The sequence below is a fragment of the Triplophysa dalaica genome, chromosome 1 (assembly GCF_015846415.1).
Source record: "Triplophysa dalaica isolate WHDGS20190420 chromosome 1, ASM1584641v1, whole genome shotgun sequence".
In the NCBI taxonomy this organism is placed as follows: domain Eukaryota; kingdom Metazoa; phylum Chordata; class Actinopteri; order Cypriniformes; family Nemacheilidae; genus Triplophysa; species Triplophysa dalaica.
In genome coordinates this window covers 10,460,222-10,477,853 of record NC_079542.1, presented here as the reverse complement: position 1 = coordinate 10,477,853, position 17,632 = coordinate 10,460,222, and the positions used below count along the sequence as shown (strand labels likewise).

The 17,632-nt window shown below is 39.2% G+C and overlaps 1 protein-coding gene across 2 annotated transcripts; it reads left to right on the top strand.

The window, feature by feature from the left end:
- The first annotated feature begins 129 nt into the window (after positions 1-129).
- Positions 130-15,859, top strand: hdac8 (histone deacetylase 8). Of its 2 annotated transcripts, none has more exons than XM_056753502.1 (11): positions 130-314; positions 561-613; positions 763-893; positions 1,798-1,939; positions 2,544-2,656; positions 2,963-3,040; positions 3,820-3,928; positions 4,031-4,203; positions 4,587-4,681; positions 11,267-11,372; positions 15,036-15,859. In XM_056753502.1, exons 1-11 carry the CDS (start codon positions 204-206, stop codon positions 15,056-15,058), a joined length of 1,134 nt encoding a protein of 377 aa, XP_056609480.1. In that variant the 5' UTR covers positions 130-203; the 3' UTR covers positions 15,059-15,859. The 2 variants fall into 2 exon arrangements, with proteins under 2 accessions (XP_056609480.1, XP_056609487.1); XM_056753509.1 differs by lacking the exon at positions 15,036-15,859 and adding an exon at positions 11,454-15,013.
- The last annotated feature ends 1,773 nt before the right edge of the window (positions 15,860-17,632 follow it).

Below are 17,632 nucleotides of genomic sequence, written 5' to 3'. Positions count from 1 at the left end.
ACTAATACGGTTGCTACAGTCATTTAAAAGTTTTTTACATTTTTATAAGTCGCGATAACTAGCGAGTGTACATTCCTCCTTTTTTTGTATTCGAACTTTTATTTTGAAAAAGGGACCTTTATTGTTTTAACGTTCTTTATAATAGTAGCCAGAGCTCATCGAAACGCTCTGTCTTGATTTGAATTTAAAAGCCAAATTTTTAAATGTGTGATAAAGGAGACAGTAATGATGATAAAAGAAATCTCAATGTGGTGTATGTTTACGGTCCGGAGTACATCCAGACATGTGACTCGCTGTCTAAAGTACCAAACCGGGTGAGATGAGCTACAACACGCACACTTCCAAAACAAAACACATTTTGGTTCATCCGTACTAATACAATTTTATAGTAAACCACGTAACATACAGAAAATGATTGAGATGACGGTTTTAACTACCTTGGAGTTTAACTTGCACGGTTGTAGATGTCATTTAGTACATTGGCATGATGTTTGCACGTATGGTATAGTACGTTTTATATGGGCTTCAATGAATAAAAATACATGGTTGTTTTTACACAGGCCAGTATGGTGCATTCATTGATTGAGGCATATGGTTTACTGAACTACATGAGGTATGTCAAAAACATGTGTTTTTTTCTCTTTTTCAAAGCTTCTTGAGGAAGACCACATTTCATGACTTAGTTTTTCTGGTATTTAACACGTTGATCATGTTAACTGGTGTTTATTTTGTTGAACATGTTGTGTGTTTGTCACCGTTCAGTGTGGTGAAGCCTCGTCTGGCTTCAATTGAGGAGATGGCTGTGTTTCACACAGACTCGTACCTACAGCACCTGCACAAGATCAGCCAGGATGGAGACAATGATGACCCTCAGTCAGTTGACTTTGGCCTGGGTAAAAAGTTTTCAATTATGAAAGTCCGGTTTGTGGTTGCCGTTAAGACTGGTTGATTTAGTTCACTCAAAAAAGAAAATTCTGTCATCATTTACTCACCCTATTGTCATTTCAAACCTGTATGACTTTCTTCCTTCTGCTTTACATAAAAGAAGATATTTTGAAGAATGTTGGTAACCGAACAACAGCGGTACCCATTTAATTCTATTGTATGGCCACAAAACCAATGGGTACAGGCATTGTTCGGATACCAACATTCTTCAAAATATCTTCCTTTGTGTTCTGCAGAAGGAAAAAGGTTGTACAGATTGGAAATGACAAGAGGGTGAGTGAATTTTGAAATAATTTTTTTTGGGGTAAACTATCCCTTTAAATTTGAAATTCCTTTCTAATATCTCACACTTTTCTAAAATGCCTTTCCACTAGAAATGTCTATATGTTTGATTTTATGCACCTGTTGTTGCACCTGAAATAGCCAAATCTACTTAAAGGAGGTGTCACACTTTTATCCATTTGGTGTATTTGGCAAACAAGTAATATCATCTCTATGACTGCAGTTCTATCTTGCTCACAGCAGTGGGCAGTATTATGCTTGAAACTTGCTCAGACGTTTGCGTTTTCACTGCCTCTGGTCCATGAGTAATTTAAATACCTGGCAAACTGACACTTCAGACCTCTCTCCAGGGATATAAAATAATGTTATTGTATTTGAAGGGGAAATAGATTTCTTGCCAAAGGGTCTATTTTGAATTTAGCTCAGTGTTTTTTGTTCTTTCTCACTCTCTGACTCGGACGCTCACAATCTGTCTTTCCTCTCACTTTCCTCTCTACACCCCATCCCATTGTCTCTCTCTCTCTCTCTTGCTGTTATCAACCGTCCCTCATGTCCGCCTCTGTTGTTCAGGTTATGACTGTCCGGTGGTGGAGGGTATTTTTGAGTACGCGGCTGCTGTTGGAGGTGCCACTCTGACTGCTGCCCAGAGTCTGCTGGATGGAAAGTGTGATGTGGCCATCAACTGGGCCGGAGGGTGGCATCATGCCAAGAAGTAATGCAGCACAACAGGCCATGTGCCCACCTTGTGTTTCACCTTAGCATCAATGAGATGCCAGTGTCCTCTTTGGCATGAGCAAATGGAAGAATTGCTTGGTTTGATGTTGAAATGGGAAAGTTTTTATTTAGATGGTACAGTTTGTTTGTGGAAGGCTCCAAACAAGGGCCAAGTGTTCTTTTATATATAGTATAATGTTAAAAATATAAAAAATGTATTAACATTCTTGAGCCTTAAGTGTATAACTCTCTGAACAGAACCATGATATTTATTTTGAAGAAATGCAGCACAAACTATACTATAACTATATATATTGTTATATATTATATATTATAACTAAATAACAATTTCTGAAGTGTCATAGTTAATATATAAAAGTTTCATATGTTTGTAATGTTTCATGTAGACAAAAAAGATAAAAAAGACACAGAAATACTTTGGACACTTTGTTGTTGTTCAATATCAGTGGAACATGTCCGTAGTTGAAGTGATCAGCATATCTTCCGCGTGCACTGTATGTGTCGGAAACATTTCTAGGATTTTTTTTAGTGGGTCACTGGAGCAGCTGATGTTATGTGTGTGTGTGTTGTTGTTGTATAAGGGACGAGGCATCTGGGTTCTGTTACGTGAATGACGCTGTTCTTGGAATCCTCAAACTGCGGGAGAAGTATGAGAGAGTTCTCTATGTGGATGTGGACCTTCACCATGGAGATGGTAACAACACTTCCCTGTTAATAAGAGCCTTTGTAACCATAATGATTTTTTTTGTCTTCCCCTATGTCCACAATAGATGTTTAGTCAGACTCCTAAATCTGGTTTGACATCAATGTTAAAAGTTTTGTAGTGATGTTTCTGTTTTTATACTTAGCATTTATCGATTCTAGTTATTATTCAATCTGAACCCAAATCGTGTTTAGATGAAGTCTCCGGGTTCACAGACACTTTTGGTAAACTCCGACCTGATATAATATCCTTCCTCCAAGCTCTGTTAAGTAGACCTCTGCATTGTTTCCTCCCCAGGTGTGGAAGATGCTTTCAGCTTCACCTCCAAAGTTATGACAGTGTCTCTGCACAAGTTCTCCCCTGGCTTCTTCCCAGGTTAGTCCAGCATGCCTATACGCCTCAGTGAAGATCAGCACGCCTTTTAATTCCCTTAATTGACAGTCATGTTTCAAGTCATGCCAGAGTTGGAGCTGCAGGCCCCACTCTGGTGCCCAGAGTCGGATTACCCAGCTGATAACAAGGCGGGAGCTCGGCAGCTTCTTGGAGATGCTGAAAGGCACTTCAGTAGTGTAACAATAAAGCTTGTGACCGTAGCCGGACAAGTGCTGTATAGAGGCAACAAATCAAGATATTGTGGGGTTTATTTTGAGGGGTTTTATCTTTGTTGACTTAAAGTCTTGAGTTCACCCAAAATTCTGTCGTCATTTACTCACTCTCTTGTCTTTCTAGTTAACAACACTTTTTTTAAGTATCTTTTGTGTTCTGTGGAATGAAGATAGTCATACAGGTTTGAAATGGCAAGAGGGTGAGTAAACGGTAAAAGAATTTTCATTTTTTGATGAACCAAACTATAGAGTTGCCGACTGACCTTGACGAGGTCATTAGTTAGAAAAGTTAACTTTGACTTTGAAAAGACATTTGCGCAACTGATAGGTCGTATGAAAATTTATATCAATCATTTTGTCCTCCTCATATGTCAGAGATCTCATATGATCATTCCCTTTAACAATTTGTTTGTCCTTTTTTAGCTTCATTAGATAATAAACTGAAGACACCACAGATATATACAGAAAGAGGCCAAGGTTCATCAAACTCTGGTCGATGCACAGTTCACTTGGCTAGTGGTCTTGACATACGTATCATTTGTTTTCCAGGTACAGGTGATGTGAATGACACTGGGTTGGGTAAAGGACGCTGGTACGCTGTCAACGTTCCCCTTGAGGATGGAATCCGTGATGATCGGTACTGCCAGATATTCACCAGGTCTGTGAAGTTTTAATAATCGATACCATCTGCTTTGTTATTTGAGCGTGCTTGACTGGGCATATGATACAGTAATCTGACGTCTGATTTGGTTTGTCTCAGCGTGCTGCAGGAAGTAAAAGCATACTTTAACCCTGAAGCACTCGTGATGCAACTGGGAGCGGACACCATGGCCGGCGACCCCATGTGCTCCTTCAATATGACTCCCGTTGGAGTCGGAAAATGTCTGAACTATATTCTCGACTGGGAGTTACCTACTCTAGTACTTGGAGGAGGTGGGTGTAATTGCATTTATTGAATTGTATAATTTTCTCAAAAACATTAAATAATAGACAGTTAAGGCAACGATGCCTTGGTTTGTTCCCCCTCCATGCCTTAACACTGCCAACTCCCCCTTCTGTCATTGTTGCCAGCTTACAGTCTCGGCCAAAAAGTTTATTAGTGTGCTGTTACGGGCAAGGGGGGGTTAGTCTGAGAGAAGAAAGTGAACTTTTGTGATTTTTGCCCATTTTGAAATGAGCTCTAAGCTGCAGACCTGCCTAGCCAAGCACTAGATGAAAGGTAGTAATTACACTCGTACAATGAAGCCCTTTTGCTGACTTCAATCCCCCTTCTCTTTCTCTTTCGGTCTCTGTATATTCAACTCTCTCTCTCTCAGGTGGCTATAACCTTGCCAACACTGCCCGCTGCTGGACCTATCTAACAGGGACCATCCTAGGACAGACTCTGTCTTCTGAGATCCCAGACCACGAGGTGAGACCAAGATGTCTTCTTTCAGCAACAATCTAAAACATCACTCTTCCATCGCTGCTGAGTCACCCGCTCTAATCAAAGATGCCCCGGCACCTCTCAATAACAGTGTTCGTTTTCATGTGATTCAGAAGCAGGGAGGCGGGTGCGTGCGTATGCGGGCGGAGGGGTCTTAACAATACCACTCTGTCCCTGCAGATTGACTGAGAGGGACTCGTGCTTTTCTTCCTTCAATTGTTTATGCCTCACTCTTCTCTTTGCTTCGAGAATTAGAATGTGTGTACTTTTTGTGAGAGAGAGCCCTTTAAGAGCTTCTTTTGAGGAGCTTCAGAGAAGAGATGAAGGAATGGAAAGCCTTGCGGTTGGTCAGTTAGAGTTTGATAACGCTCTTTTCTTTTGGCTCACAAAGAAGGTCTTTTAATGTTTATAGAGAGCGCTTTCATGGACACCACCATAAAAGATGCTGTTGTTTCAGCTGACATGACCTCCTGCGTCGCATTGACCTTTGACCTCTCGACAGGGCCAGCGACCAAAATAAGGGAACGGAGAGTATCGTCTTAGAGTTGAGTAATGACATTGCTGGTGATGATGATGAATGCTTTATTGAAGCAGGAGAGATTTTTTTTCTTTATATTATCAAGACCAATGTTTTTATGAGCCTTTATAGATTAAATATTGTGTTTAGTTGATATGTGTGATGATACAGAAAGGGCTTTATTGGTTTTATGAAGTGGTGCTTATTGGGGTCAATGTATGTGCAAAATGTGTTGCTAAAGCATTACTTTCACACATACTAAGGCCTTTTCATGTACCACAATGGACATGAGTGAATCCTTAAAGGAGCAATGTGGAGGTTTTAGGAGCATCTAGTGGGAAGGTTGCGAATTGCAACCAATGGCTCACTCCACCCCTCCCCTTCGAAGCACTACTACGGCAGCTATTAGATGACCGTTTTCGACTAAAAAAATCACACACAGGATTTTTAAAGAGCTAATTCATCCAAAAATGTACATGTTTAATCAATTGATTACTCTCATGTCATTTCAAACCTGTTTGACTTTCTTTCTTCTGCAGAACATGAAAGATATTTTGAAGAACGTTGGTAACCAAACACTGATAAAAAGAATGGGTTTTATTTGTTATGTGTGACCCTTGACGATAAAACCAGTCTTATGTGTCAATTTCCAAAATGTAAATTTTTTCATCACCTGAAAGCTGAATTAACAATAGAAAATAAACTTTCTATTGATGTATGGTTTGTTAGGATAGGACAATATCTGACTTGGATACAAATGTTCTGGGGGTGCAAAAAAATCTAAACATTGAGAAAATTGCCTTTGAGTTGTTAATCAGAGGCGCTGTAGCAGACCATCTACTCACAAAAATAAAGTTTTTATATATTTAAGGTAGGAAATTGATCAAATATCTTCATGGAACATGATCTTAATATCCTTAATGATTTTTGGCATAAAAGAAAAGTGTATAATTTTGACCAATACAAAGTATTTTTGGCTTAAACTAAAAATGTTCCCATGCTACTTAAGACTGGTTTTGTGATCCAGGGTCACATATTACTTTGTTTTAGTGAGCTTTCTCATTTATATTCTATTCTATTGACCGCTAACAGGGGTTGATGCTAACAGGGCTTTAGTAAGCGTCTTAAACTGAACCCCATATGATAGCAATATGAATCAACCCTCTCTAATTTCAAATGTCCTTTTACATTTTGAGTCTCAGGATCTCACCATCTCCTTCCCATTCCTCTTCAGTCCCTCTCTATAGCTGTTCTCTTTTTATTGTCCCCTCGATCAGCTTTTCAAAGCATGACACTCTCTTCTCCTCTTATAGAGAGAGGAACCCCCCCCAATCTCCTCTACACCACCGCTGTTATTGTGTGTCCATCCAGGCCTAACAAAACACTATTTAACTGTAGTGTGAGTCCATATGGACAAAGAGGAGAGCGATGAAGAAAAAGAGAGATAAGGCTGTTAAAAGACAGAGAGGCATCCACCAATGGGGGCATGAAAAAGTTTGAAGAGTATTTGAGCATAGAAGAAGCTGGGAAAGGAGAGGTGAAACAAGAAGCACTTTGTACCTGCGCAATCTCGTTCTCCTTCAGCCAGTCCAGCTGCTGAGACTCAGAGGCGGCTCAGTCTGGGTTCTGCCATGCCAGGACAGCAAACAATGAAGACAGAGTGAAGTGGAAGCACACAACGAACTCATTCAGGCCCTGTCACACACGTACCCACACAGACAGATGAAAAACCAGGGTAGAATAGACAGTACTCTCATATGGGAGAACAGAAATGCAGGGGATTTTATTGAGACATCAGTGATTTGTCTTGAAGAATCTCATCATTTGGAAAATCTAATGTTGTATTTGACAGTCTATACCATGTTTTGAAAGATTCAAACTATTTAGACTTTAGGAAATCATTATGCAAATTAGGTACATTATTGTTGTCTCTGCACATTATAGGGATAGTTCACCAAAAAATTAAATTCTGTCATCATTTAATCACCATCTTGTCATTTCAAACCTGTCTGACTTTTTTTCTTCTGCAGAACACAAAAGAATATTGGTAACCGAACAACTGCGGTACTCACTGACTTGTTGGTTTCGTGTCCTTACAGTAGAAGAGAATGGATACATCTGTTATTTGGTTACCAATATTCTTCTCAAAATTAAACAACATTGGCCCACATTGACTTCCTTTGTATGGCCACATAACCATTAAGACATTTCTCAAAATATCTTATTTTGTGTTGCACCTGAAACAAATTCATAGATATTTTAAAGCACACCAGGTTGTATAAATGGTGGCAGACTTTTTATTTTTCAGTGAACTCGCCCTTTATGGCTACACAAGCCATATTTAATTGTCTAAATCCTAAAGTGGGCAAAAAAAAATCTAAAGTTTAGTGGTTGTACAGTATGACGGCAAAGCTAAAATAGAAACCATAACATCCTCTGTGTTGGTTAACAGGAACGGAAAGGCTAAATCCACAAAAAGTCCCAAGTTGAGGGTCAGTGTGGCTAGGCTTAGCATGTATGGCATTGTACTGGTCGAATCTTATCAGCCAGTGGTAGGAAATTTGCAGTGTTTTTGTTACAGTGCTGTCAGGGACGACTAGGCCTGTGGGTGGAAGCGGCCCTCGCCGCTCTGTGGCCAGTCAACAACTGTACATCCTCTCCTTCTTTTTAAAACTGGTTTCTGCCAAGTTATTTCCAGCACAGTAAAATAACAAACAGCCAGGACTTTGCTTCCCCCCTGTAGTCAGCTAGTCCGATAGATAGTCTATTTCTCTCTCCTCCCTAGTTCATTTTATGCTTTTCTCTGTTTCAATTGGAGGGTGGGTCGACTTACTAGAAATGGACAATCTGCATCATTTCCCTGAATTGTACGAGGAGTGTCTCCTAAGGCTGGTTCACAACAAACACCAACATATCAAACATTCTTGAGTCGGCTGCTGGATTTAGAACACTGGGAAACGTGACTGTCATTTTCACACTGATCCAACAAAACCCAACCACAGCTAATGTTTGTTTGGACAGTGTTAACTTGCCTTAATAGACATATTTGAATGTAGGTGCTTACCAATGAGTAAGACAGGGGAACTCCGACCTTGTTCCTAAACACAGTCAAAACACAGTCATGAGCTGGGATAAAAGTTCATACACACACGGTACCAAAATGACAGCTGTGGTTACGCTAGTACAACACTGCTAAAGGGATTGTAAGGTCTTCTGTCTGGTTTGAATGGGTTGAGGAGGGGTTGAAGACACCAGTAAGCAGAACAGGGAATGTGAAAAGGGACAAATAGTGTGTGGGGTGAGTTTAGAAGAGGTCTGTGTGTATATAAGGTTGTTCAGGGTAAGATGGGGAATGTGAAACTGTTTTAGACAGGCAGGTTGCCCTTTAAATTGATTTGTATGGAGATCGAAAGGGACAGTTCACCCATAATGAAAAATCTTTCATCGTTTACTCGCCCTCATGTCATTCCGAATTTGTATGACTTTATTTTTTCTGCAGAACACCAAAGATATTTTAAGGAACTCTGCTAACCAAACAACATTAGACTAAATTGACTTTAATAGAATGGACAAAAAATACAATACGTTTTCTCAGTTTATCGTTCAGTGTTACAAGGAAGTCGTTTGAAATGGCATAAAGCTAAATAAATTACGCACAAATATTCTCCTTTATTTTTTTGGGTGAACTGTCCCTCTGTCATAATTTACTCACTCTCTCATTATTTCAAACATGTTTGACTTTATTTCTTCTGCGAAACACAACGGATATTTTGAAGAATGTAAACGTTCACTTCTACTGTATGAACATAAAACCAATGCAAGTCAATGTGTAAGGCCGTTCGTTTGCCAACATACCTTAACAAATATTCTTTGAAGATGACAGAATTAAAATTTCTTTCCTTTCATTTTTTGGTGAACTTTCAATGCACAGCAGGAATGTCGGTCATTACAGTTCACATTGTCGTGCAGATAAGTACATGTAAAGATGTACAAGATATACATATATGATATGTATATAGTTCTAAGCTGAGGGCTGTCAGATATTCATTACACCAATTTAGTTTCCTGTGTTTTCCTGTGCACTTGAGAATTTTCCTTTACGTTTAATAAAACATGACTGTCACAACACGAGAAGTTGTTTCTTCAGAAATATTTCTTAGACATGCCCGTATGCACACACACTTATTGGCTGCCAAGTTTTTTACACCGAGTTAGACAGGATGCTGCGAGTGCCAGTAGTGTTATGTTTGGATTGTCTGTTGTTTTGCCCTTTGAACCATGTCTGGTACTTCACTATATAGTGAGAGACAGACAGACTGTCAGCACAGGTTTGACTCATTACCGCCCACACAAACGAATGATCTAGGGGGGATGAATTTCAGCCATGGTGGATGCTATATGTATCCACTCATATGATTGACTTCAGAAAGTAATAAAATATACACTTAGCTCAGAAAAGCAGACTGAATGGGGTTTATGTAATGCAGCAGTGAGAATTTTTGATCCAACTGAATTCAACCTCAGGTGTTCCTTAACATCACCAGTCTGACCCATAATAAACGAATTGTTTGACACCCCAACAGCAATTTGTTAGGCCTTTCTATCGTCCTCCGTGGGTGGAAATATTTGCTGTCGCGTCTGGGAAGTAGCTGGCTCCTAGAATTCCGGAGTTGAATAAATGGTGGAAATGAGGTTTGGGAAAGTCCATAATGGATTATGGGCGGTGTTGATGCTCATGGAGTCAAAGGTCAGAAAGTCAGGAGGTGTGACCTAAACTCACCTTTTTGATGAACTAAGATTCAAAGAGACAATGAGGTTTTTTTTTTCTTGATCTTGAGTGGCTGGTCGTGTTGAGGAGGGAGATGTTGATCTTGTTCTGTTATGGTTATTTCGTTCGCCATCGTTACATTGATCTTTCTCATATCAAACATTTCAGTTTGTCATTACATTTCAAAAGAGTAGGTTGATTATTCTCAATCATGGTTGTATAGAAAAGCATAACACACAAATACAAGTTATATAAAACAGCCTGTTTAAACATGGTCTTAATGTGGTCCAAACCAAACAATGCACAGAGAAGTGGACAGTGCTGTTTCAGATTAGTGACTGAGAAAGGTTGAGTTCATGGGAAAAACAAGTGGCGTGGTGGGGTGTCCAGTGTGTGTGTGTGTCTGTGTATGTGTGTGTGTACTTATTAACACCAACAAGTAAATCCTTCTGTGTGCATGTGTCCTAATTATTAAAGTGTGAATCAACCTCTTTCTGATCAAGAGTGTGTGTGCATACGTAGAATGTAAAGACACACACGTTCACAAACTAATATGTTCTCTAATCCCTAGCATGTTGCAGTGCATTGGGACCGGAGGTAAACCGGATAAACAAAGTCAAAGTAATTGAAAGCAGAATCGAGCTAATGCATGTAACACACAGACACGCAAATCTCGCCCAATTTGAATAGCAGATACCTTACCAACACAATGCAGACAGTGTTTTGAGCAAGGCATCGCGCTGTATTTTTGGCGATCACCCGTAGTTTCCATTTAAAAAACATAACGCACTGCTCATTGTAATTTAGATGAACTTCGCGATGGAGGAAACGTTGGCTTGCTTTCAACCCAAAGGGTCAAAACACTCATAGGAGCATAGCTATCCACTGAGAAAGACTTTATTTGATTGTTTTGTGTGTGTGTTGAATGAAAGTGTAGGTGTGACTAAACCTTCCCCAATATATTAAAGTCTGTGCTGCATTCAAGCTAAGGAAAATATCACAAAACATAATTTGTTTTTATGAAGAAAATCTGGATCACATTTGAAGGTCATTAGTGAAGCTCTGCGATAAGTGAATTTCTTTCCTAGTTTAAGAAATGTTTGTATGACTTCAGCTGCCTGAGGCATCTATGCCAGTCACACTGGCCTGCATGTTGTTTTGTCTAGCGTAACAGACTGTAAACAAGCTTTCGCATTGAACAATAGAATATGTATCTGTATCTCTGAATCAAATAATCATCATGCTCTTTTAATAATTTTTCTTTCTTTCTTTATCCATTATCCAGTACTTCACAGAATACGGTCCGGATTATTCCCTGGAGATTAGCCCAAGCTGCCGACCTGACCGCAATGAAAGCCAACATCTGGAGCGGGTCATCAGCACCATCAAAGGTAATTGTCATGACAACATCCAGAATATCACAATACACGAGCAGATCTGATATCGTACCCCTTTCTCATCACTTAATACAGTGCCATTTCTACAGATGAAATAGCTCTTGTCAAATAGCTGGTTCAGATGTTCAGTTACACCATTGATGGTGTAATGCTTTGTCGTATGCCATTCATTTATCCATCAATCCGGCCAGCTCTCCCATCAGTGTCCTGGAGAACTTTGCATCCACCCCCACTAGTGACCAGAGAGACCCGCAAACCAACCACAGTTGTCCCCTGCGACCGACTCTCCTCAGCTGTGGAAAAGAGAAACATATCTGTTTGATGTTCCCAGTCATCAGTAAACAAATAGGCAAAGAATTCCTAAGAACTTGAAGTTGAAGTCTCTAGGGAGAGGCCGAGATGAGAATGAGAACAGTCTAAACTAGGAACATTTGCACACATGTACGTGCAGGCCACCAGACACGCACATATCCGCACTTTTATGAGATGTCTCTCAAAACAGCATCTGGTTTGTCCCCTTGACCAGAGATTTTGTTCTTCTTCATAGATGTTAGAACGTAGCGTATTTAAGCACGGTCTTTGTTCGTGGATTCTGTGTGTGTATTTCATGACTCGTTTCTTGTTTATTTGAGGTACTTCCAACTCTGTCGCCTTTTCACCTTCTCCAGGAAAAATATTCCTTTAGACTAAAACAATGTTTCAAACTGAGAATGAGTTTGATAAAGAGATGTCCCTTTGGATATAAAATAAGAAAAGATTTTTTCCTCATTCAAGCAGCTATCTAATAGACTAAACCTGTCAATAAAACAGTAAAAGCAGTTTTCAGAGAATAAACACAAGGACATAACATGATGAACTTAAAAGTCTGCGTCTTACCCGCAATCCCTCACTGTACGGAGTTAACCAAATGAATCTATAACGATTGTGTGAGAGAAATAAGTGACAAGTTGTGGTCTCCTGTTCTCATCACCTCCCTCCTTATGGGATGAAGTTGACCTGTGGATAAGCACCTTTGACTCGTGCTAAGCCCATGAAGTGTAACCAGCCACCAGAAGACAGAGATAGCACATGTCAGTTCTCAGAGTCACAGCTGCTAGTGTAATCCAAAACAAACCAAATTATATTGTTTTGCCTTTTGTGTAATTCTCAGATCTTAAACGCATTCAAACTTAGTGCATTATAATCATTCATTAAACAAGATCACATTTCAATCTTTACACAACCTCCTACCATCCTTACGTTTCAGCTTTCGTATTTATATTTTGGAAAATGAGAACTCCCCTATTTCCAAGCCCATAAACAGTGCACGACAAACACTGCAGTCTACAGGCAAACATGCTTATTTTCTGTGCCTGTGCGGTATGTGTAGCATGTGCCACATGTTTTTTGTATCCCACAGCACCAGCAGCTAATTAAAAAGGTCTTAAGCGGCAGGCCGCTTAACTTCCATTTTAGGGTTTTCACCCATCTCATTCAGACTTCTCTATACAGCTAAATTAAAATCTGATCACACAGGAGCACAGATCTTGGAGCAGTTTAGATTGTAGCATCCTGAAGTTATGGGAGGAATTAGAGGGAGAAAAACTCTAGTGAGGTCAGCTTTAAGAGATGACCATTTTACTAAAGATTAAATGTTGTTTGTTGCATGCATGCATAACATCACATCCTCAGTTAAAGTGATACTTCACCCAAAAATGATAATTCTGCCATTATTTACACACCTTTGAGTTGTTCCAAATGTGTCTCAATTTCTTTTTTCTGATAAACACAGAAAAATATTTGGAATAATGCTTATAACCAAACAGATCTCATCCCCCGTTGACAACCATAGTAGGAAAAATTCCTTTATCATTTCTTTATCGTCCAATGAAACTGTCTATAGAAAATATAACCATATGCTATATGGGTATCCGTGTGTTGAGTCAGAGTGTTGAATACCATATCCAAACATTCATTCTTTTAAATAAAAAGATTGTCTCATGCATTACTTGTAATTGTTGTTTTGTGAATGAGGTGAGAGGAGACTTTCGGTCTGACTGGCTAGGTTTGTATTAAAGGAGGAAGTCATTATTTGTGATAAACATTTTATTAGGCACTGAATAATACCATCAAACTGGCTTCTACGGGGTCATGTAAAGACTCCCGTATCGTTTTTCAACAAGCTCTGCTTCGGCTTTCAAATCAACAGCTCGCATCAATTAAACCACATTTTAATTAGGACTCCGCTGTGGCACTCGCTTTTGTTTATGGCCTTGTTTAAGTTGCATAAGAGTGTTTATGAAGGAAGGAAAAGCGTGCGGATGAGGAAAAGCTTGCGGATGAGGAAACGCAAGCGCGTGATGAGCGCCAACTGAGGTGATGTGAGAAATCTCTGCGGGCCTGAAAGCTCGCAGTGTCTAACCTGCCCAAACATGAGCTGTTTTGATAATACGCTAAACCATTTTTCCACGAAGAACTGCGATTGATTAACGCAGGTAATAAATGGAGAGGCTTGCAGTTGTTACACATTAGCAGAGTTTTCAAGCACATCTGGGTAGCATTTACGACACTCAGCCTCGCGTTATAAAACGCTGAGAGACAAAGAAGTGGAGAAAACTAGTGAACACCATACATGGTTGTTTTCAGTGATCCCGATCTGCAAATTCTAAGGGCAGTTAAGTGTATCTCAGGCTTCGTAAGTGCATTAGTGGGAAGAACTATTTTCGCGCCGGACAAACTGGAAATTTTTGTTGATTTCATCCCTCAAGGAATATCAAAATATGTTACACACATAAAGCCTTTGGAAATGCTTGAAAATTCATGAATATTTACTGATTTCCAACATTTTGACAATTGTTAAAAAAAGTCAAAGGAGATAATTTTAAAATGCTACTGCAAGTGCATAGCTGTTGTCTGGCACTGTGAGATATTAAATCTCTCAGATCGAACGAACAGTGCAAACAGTTCCTTTAATTGTAACCAAAATGTCCTTCGGTGCCTCAAATTCAATCCGACTGCCATAGATTCTCCTGGCAGCCCAAATGTTATCAAAACACCAGCTGGTGAGAACAAAGGGGACATCCTTTTTGAGTGCAACTGTATAGGTTCGGTATGAATGCAAGGCACAATTGCAATGCAAATTGTGGTTTGTAAATCCATGTAAATCGATTTAGATGAGGAAATATTTGAATAAGTCCGTGCTTTCACATGCTGTAGGATATCCTGCTCTTTCTCATTTGCTATGTGTCAGCTTCATTCAGGATCAGTGTCACTCTAACATCAGAGAGTGGTAAGTTCTGGTGCAGATGTGACAAACCATGTACAGCTGCGGATCAGGCTTTATCTTAAACCTTTTGTGAACACACGCAATTTTCTCCATCATTTTGTCAGTAAATGCGGTGTATACTGTCAAACTGGACACATCAAAGCACACTTGTTGTTTTCCCATCTGCTCTTTGCATAGCAAGTCAAGATGTTTGAATGGTGTATATAGTTTCTTTTTTGTGTACTGCATGTGCAAGGCTGCCTTGTGTCTCTGAGAATATATGATGTTCTGTATGCCCCAGTGACATTGATCTGCTGTCGCAACCATCCCCACCTGGTGTCTCTGTGTCAGACATCGTTTTTTTTGTTATTCATTTTTTAATTCTTCTCTATCTCCTCCCCATTTGTTTACAGGGAATCTGAAGAATGTAGTTTAGGAGTGGGCTCTCGGCTCATGTTTCCAAATCAGACCCTGCTCCTCTAATGAAGACAGTATGTCGGAGTCATCGCCAGAGGGGATCTTGGAAAACATTACTTGAATGTTTCCAGGGAACATTTTTTTAAATGCATAAACAGGCCAGTGTTGCCCAAAGTGAGAGGGATCGGGTATTTGTTGAAAGGACATATTTTTCAAATACCCTAAGCCAGATGAAACACAAAGCTTAAATGTTTTGAGAGGGGTATGTCAAATATATCGTGCATGTTTGTTTGATCCTCTTTTTTTTAACTATATTTTTAAAATAAGGAGTTGCTGCTCCTTATGCCAATGCAAATCTTTTGACTGATGGTGGTGTCCTGTGACAGAAATACACAAACGTGGTTCACATGGAAAGGGTGTGTCAAAGTAGTTTGTGAATAGGCTAATTCACACTGATCCAACAAAGATTTTGTTTGGGTTTGTTGACATTTGTCGGATCATTGTGAGTTTATTATGACACCACTATTTGATAGAGCAAAGAACATTAAATACTGTAGAGTTAATGAATGACCTCTTCAGTTATTTTTAAGGAAATGCTATTGGGTTTAAAACTTTGAGGGTTGTTTATGAATTGGATGTGGGAAATTTAACTGACCAGTTTTTAAGTCATGGTTATGCACTGCCTTACGTTGCCCATGACATGCATTTTACTCCAATGTTTATTTTTCTGTGACGAGTCAATGTTTTATGCAGTTTGTAAACTTTAAATTTTGATATAAATGCTTTCCTGTTATATATGAAAATAAAATTAATAAAAATGTGTGGTATATTTTTTATTTTCTCATCCATTGAATCCTTGTTCACTTATCTTTCACAAGTATGGGCTGCCACATGTGGAAGTCCTGTTCTTTTCAGCATGATCTTTATAGATTTCTCGGTTGCAAGGGTTTCTCTGAATGCACACCAAGTGCGATTCATTAAGTGCTTTAAGAGATGGGGCTTATTGCATTTCAGTCCAATAAACTGATCCGTGCTACCAAAAGAGCGCCGTAAAAGTAACAGAATTGAGTGAAGAGACATGACTGATTTCAAGCGCCTCGCCTTATTAAAACCTTTATGAACCAAACGCTTGGTCTTCCTGTTTTTCTTTTCCGCAGTTAAATTTGATTAAATGCATATCTATTTCATAAAATGTGATGTGTATGGTAGCGCATAAGGAAAACCTTTTAAATTTGAATAAAATGAGACAGATTTTGAAGAAACAACATGAATTGTATACAGAATATTCATCATACGTCAGAAAAAAAAACAGGAAATCCTATTGCGTCTCTGCACTGACTGACGTTGTTAGTAGGCCGCTGGCACCTGCTGTACTTGTATGTTTGACATCCCAACGAAATTATGCAAAGTGTTCATCTGTCTATAGCCCGAAGACGTGATCGACCTTTCACTCTGACGCCCTCACCGATCTTCTTTACGATCCCTTAATAAAACACTAAATAATACTTCAGATACAGTTTCCCTGAGCATGGGTTTGAATTGAATCATTAGAGGTCTCTGACCCATTATTTCACACAAAAGAAGCCTATGACGTGCTTGAGTCGCATGTTAAAACCGTTTGTCTTATTTGCATAACGTTTCCCATAGGAGTAAAGCAAATCCCTTCTCCTTTTACCCGTCACTTCCCTCCTAATCTACATGAGAAGTGTCTTCTTGAATGACGACAGATGTAGTCTTTAAACCCCTTTAAACGGAAAGAACCCAGACGTTTCAATGCATGTCATAATCTTCTTTGACGATATTGATTAGAAACTCGGGACAAAACGCGCGTTTCAACGGGAAACGGTTCTGTTCAACGGCTGGGCTTGAACAGATTTTATCCCCTAGTGCTCAAGTTCATTTCTGAGATTGGAAATGCCAATTGTGAGACGATTTATGTGACCCTGAATTAAAAAAACAGTCATTTTATGCGTTTTCTACATGAAATATTCAAAGATAGAAATCATTGTAAAATGAATGATTGACATCAAACTTTTATTTGACATAAGTCTGGATTTCACGACCATTATATCAAAATATCCACTATACGTTGATTAGTTTTTATTGAACAGTGTTGTTTCGAAGCTGTAGCTTCCTTCAAAAAAAAAAACCTTGATTTATGTTTTTATTTGAGGTCTGAATTTTATGTTTTTGTCTACTGTTTAATATTCGGCTGTCAGTGTTCATTGTCGCAGACGTAGAGAATTTATTTTACGGCCTTTGGTGTGTCTATGAATGACAATTATTAAATGGGCTATAATGGGAACAGTGATTAAAGTGTGTAGTGTGTGAATAGCGTACATCTGTCTTGCGCACGTTAGCAGGCTAAACGTAAATTACGGATGTGGATCTGGATTCATTGTAGCTTAGACGTGAACAGAGTTTGCACTAGATACTGAGTAAATGTCAAAAGTGTGCCCTACTTAAAAGTTAAACTTGAACCTTTTTTTTTCAACGGCTTACCCATATAATTACTTACTTTTATAATTATTTCCCTGAGTATTTAAACGATTGCATTGATCACAAGATACATCCGATACGGTGTTTATCATAA

Excerpts from the sequence above, each read along its gene's own strand:
- hdac8 (XM_056753502.1), top strand. The coding sequence starts at position 204 with ATGTGTGATAAAGGAGACAGTAATGATGATAAAAGAAATCTCAATGTG. Across the intron at positions 894-1,797 it reads GTCAGTTGACTTTGGCCTGG|GTTATGACTGTCCGGTGGTG; the intron begins GTAAAAAGTTTT and ends TCTGTTGTTCAG. Across the intron at positions 4,682-11,266 it reads CTGAGATCCCAGACCACGAG|TACTTCACAGAATACGGTCC; the intron begins GTGAGACCAAGA and ends TCCATTATCCAG.